Source organism: Anarrhichthys ocellatus, unplaced genomic scaffold, assembly GCF_004355925.1.
Source record: "Anarrhichthys ocellatus isolate YVR2014 unplaced genomic scaffold, GSC_Weel_1.0 scaffold5118, whole genome shotgun sequence".
NCBI lineage: Eukaryota > Metazoa > Chordata > Actinopteri > Perciformes > Anarhichadidae > Anarrhichthys > Anarrhichthys ocellatus.
The window spans coordinates 1-3,739 of NW_022285092.1; the positions used below are offsets into that span (position 1 = coordinate 1).

The following is a 3,739-nucleotide window of genomic DNA, read 5'->3' on the forward strand; positions in this document are numbered from 1 at the left end:
AGGGGAGAGGAGAGGAGGAGAGGGAGGGGAGAGGAGAGGGGAGAGGAGAGGGGAGAGGAGAGGAGAGGGGGGAGGAGAGGGAGGGGAGAGGAGAGGGGGGAGGAGAGGGGAGAGGAGAGGGGGGAGGAGAGGGAGGAGAGGGGGGAGGAGAGGGAGGAGAGGGGGGGAGGAGGAGAGGGGAGAGGGGGGAGATGAGAGGGGAGGCTGTCAATAGTTTAATCTTTATAACACGTAGAGACTTCACATTGGTAACACTTGTGGCAACATGTTGGATATATAGATTCCATTGTTTGCCAATCTTTTTTAATGCTTTATGTCATAACTGTTATTCTCACTGAAGACATGTTCTAGTTTTCTCTACTTCTAGTCATGATGGTTCTGCTTCATTGAGGAGCAGAACTTTATTCTACAGAGAAAAACGTCCCGAACCTGCTCTGCTGTTTGCTGGTTGAGCTCATCCATTCCTCCGTGTACCAGTGACTGAACTCTTCCTCTCTTTCCGTGAATCTCTCAGTCTTCTGCTGGACAAACGTCTGAGGACCGACTGTAAGAACCAAGGGGCCAACATCCCCTGGCCGGCCTCCAACCGCTACGAGACGCTGCTGAAGCAGCGCCACGTCCAGGTACACAACAACAACACACCGAGCTGCTCTCTCTCGCCTCCGCCTCCACGCTGTGTCTCACTAACGCCATTGTGGATCTCAGCTTCTAGGCCGCTCCATCGACCTGAACAGACTCATCACTCAGAGGATTTCCGCCGCCCTCTACAAGTCTCTGGAGCTCGCCATCAACCGCTTCGAGAGCGAGGACCTCACCTCCATCATGGTGCGCTTCACTTCTATCTTTCTTAGAAAGGATAACATCCTTGCTGTTGTTTTCTATGTGCCGTTGTGGACTGTTTTTAATCTGTGTGGTCAAAAGGAGCTGGAAGGTCTCCTGGACATCAACCGCATGACGCACAAGCTCCTCAGTAAGTTCCTGACCCTGGACAGCATGGACGCCATGTTCCGGGAGGCCAACCACAACGTGTCGGCCCCGTACGGACGGATCACCCTGCACGTCTTCTGGGAGCTCAACTACGACTTCCTGCCCAACTACTGCTACAACGGCTCCACCAACAGGTACGCACGCACGCACCGCACTAACCCCTGATGTTGGTTTCTAATGAATCTCTTATCGGATGTTTCCAGGTTCGTGCGCACCGTCCTGCCGTTCTCTCAGGAGTTCCAGAGGGACAAGCAGCCCAACGCTCAGCCCCAGTACCTGTACGGGTCAAAGGTCAGGACGCTTTGTTTTGTTGGATGTACATTCTGGTTTTCTGTCATTTTGACGGACAGGTTGTAAAGATAAAAGATCCGGTGTTCAGACACCGTTTTAGTTTTGGAAATGATTCCAACTGTCTTGTATTGTAATTTCAGCTTTCGACTGACGTGTGTGCGTGAATCTTTGATAAACAGAACAAGATAGATTGTGTCTCTATAAAGGATCTAAGGGAGTGGAAAGAAAAGACGCCATTATACATTTTTCCATTATAAACGTGTGTGTTATATATATGTGTATATATATGTGTATATATATATGTATATGTATATATGTATATGTATATATATATATGTGTATATATATATATATGTGTATATATATATATATGTGTATATATATATATATGTGTATATATATATATATGTGTATATATATGTGTATGTGTATATATATGTGTATGTATATATATATGTGTATATATATATGTGTATATATATATATGTGTATGTATATATATATGTGTATATATATATGTATATATGTATATGTATATGTATATATGTATATGTATATATATATATGTATATATGTATATGTATATATATATATGTATATATATATATGTATATGTATATATATATATGTATATGTATATATAAAAATATTCAGATTTACAAAGTGGGTTAATAAGTGTTTTAAACAGTTTAATTAAAATTCACGAGACAGTTGACTATAAACACGGTTGTGGTAAAGAGAAGGGATGATGGAGAGTGCGTGCTGATATGAATAATGTGTGAGTAGAGTCTTGGTGAGTCAGGAGCTCCGTTAGTGTGTTTAGTCTTCTCCACGACACCTTCAGGGCTCCGTAGAGTCCCATCAGCGGATGAAGAAGCTCAGGGGCAGAAACAATGCTACGATGACCTCAATCCGGTTGATTCACATTGGCTCGCTGCCAGACAGCTTAGCGAGTGTCCTCATCTCATGGTCCTGGGTAATTATGTGGCCGGCGGTCTGCGTGGACAGGAGGGGGGGGGGCTGCATGATGTCCTCGCTGGTGCGTCTGGGAGCGTACAGGCGCCCGGATCCGGACATGTCCCGGCGGGCGGAGTTGAGGGCGACCCGGCAGCCATCGGGGACGGAGCACATGGTGCGGAGGCACCCCCACAGCAGGATGCCGGCGATGACCAGCAGCAGGACGCAGCAGGTCAGCCACACGCCCATGGCGAGCTCCCAGCCCGTCCGGTCGTGACCCTCGCCGCTGTCGCTCGGCGTGCTGAACAGTTGGCACTGGTCTCGCACCGGATTGGCCGCCTGGCACGTCACACACAGGAAGTAGGCGGTCTGCGGGAGCAGGTTGGCCAGGTGCGTGCTGGTCTGGCTGACGGGGATGCGCTCCTCGTACATGAAGCTCTTGCGCTTGTAGCCCATCATCAGGTTGTTCCAGTTGGGGTCGTACATGACGCTGTAGAAGGTGTCCAGGCAGCCGGGGGACGACGGCCAGCTCACTCGGGCCGAGGTGGAGGACACGTTGTAGACCGCGACCCCCATGATGCAAGGCGGTTCCTGGTCCTCCGTCTGTCAGCTGGTTGCTCAGGTCTTTGTGTTCTCACGGTGGGGAACTGAACTGGAGGAGAGAGACAGACACACAGTTAGACACTGAGGAGTCCATCTCTCTCAACTTGTCCTTTTCACAGTGAAAATAGCAGTTTGTCAGCGTTTGGTGTTTTTGATCACAGCACCTTAATAAAGATGTCATGGCCGCCGGCCCGTCGCTCAAAAAGCATAACGAGTGAAAGAAGAATATGGGAGGATAATGAGCATCGTATGAAGGATAATCTGAGTGCAGCGGTCTGCAGGGAGACGCAGCCAACGCACAGATGTTCAGCGTAGTGACAGAATGCAGAGGCTGCTGCAGGACGACACCCACGGCTCACCGCTAATGGTAACAAGTAGCAAAACTCACAGAATACAGAACTATAGCACGGAAACATGTCGGGTGGAGACACTACGAGACCGTCTGCTGACAGAAGATTTAATCTGCAGTGATGAAATATATTTAGTTTGCATGGAACCAAAGTAATTAAACTGGACTAGTGCTCAACAAGGCACCTTCAAAGAACACAGTATGTTTAATAAACATTTATTTAATAATAGTTCACTTTAAGAAGTAACTGTGAAGGCGCTTCTGTCTTATAGTAAAATACATCTTTTCACGTGAGCAATTTTATGAAGAGAATAATTGGAAGCGTGACTTACCAGAGAAACGCAGCCGGCACGTGTTGAACGTACCGATGTGTGGCTTCAGAGAGACGTCCTCTACGCTGCTACACTTCTATTCCAGACCGCTGTCTTTGTCTCCGCTGTGTCTTTGTCTCCGCTGTGTCTTTGTCTCCGCTGTGTCTTTGTCTCCGCTGTGTCTTTGTCTCCGCTTGTCTCCGCTGTGTCTTTGTCTCCGCTGTGTCTTTGTCTCCGCTGT

The 3,739-nt window shown here is 47.9% G+C and overlaps 2 protein-coding genes across 2 annotated transcripts; one reads left to right on the forward strand and one right to left on the reverse strand.

Moving 5' to 3' along the window:
* Positions 1–453: 453 nt before the first annotated feature.
* LOC116379756 (cytoplasmic FMR1-interacting protein 1 homolog) lies at positions 454–1,532 on the forward strand (the record flags this gene model as incomplete). The annotated part of the gene is made up of 4 exons (XM_031841721.1): positions 454–623; positions 706–825; positions 922–1,121; positions 1,191–1,532. Coding segments are annotated over 4 exons (644 nt in total), but the record flags the coding sequence as incomplete, so codon positions are not given.
* A 396-nt stretch (positions 1,533–1,928) lies between these two features.
* On the reverse strand, positions 1,929–3,679 carry fndc9 (fibronectin type III domain containing 9). Its single transcript, XM_031841722.1, has 2 exons — positions 3,520–3,679; positions 1,929–2,887 (listed from the first exon to the last, which is right to left on the reverse strand). The coding sequence occupies exon 2, from the start codon at positions 2,809–2,811 to the stop codon at positions 2,200–2,202; it is 612 nt and encodes a 203-aa protein (XP_031697582.1). The 5' UTR covers positions 2,812–2,887; positions 3,520–3,679; the 3' UTR covers positions 1,929–2,199.
* Between the last annotated feature and the right edge of the window lie 60 nt (positions 3,680–3,739).

Excerpts from the sequence above, each read along its gene's own strand:
- fndc9 (XM_031841722.1), bottom strand. The coding sequence starts at position 2,811 with ATGGGGGTCGCGGTCTACAACGTGTCCTCCACCTCGGCCCGAGTGAGC.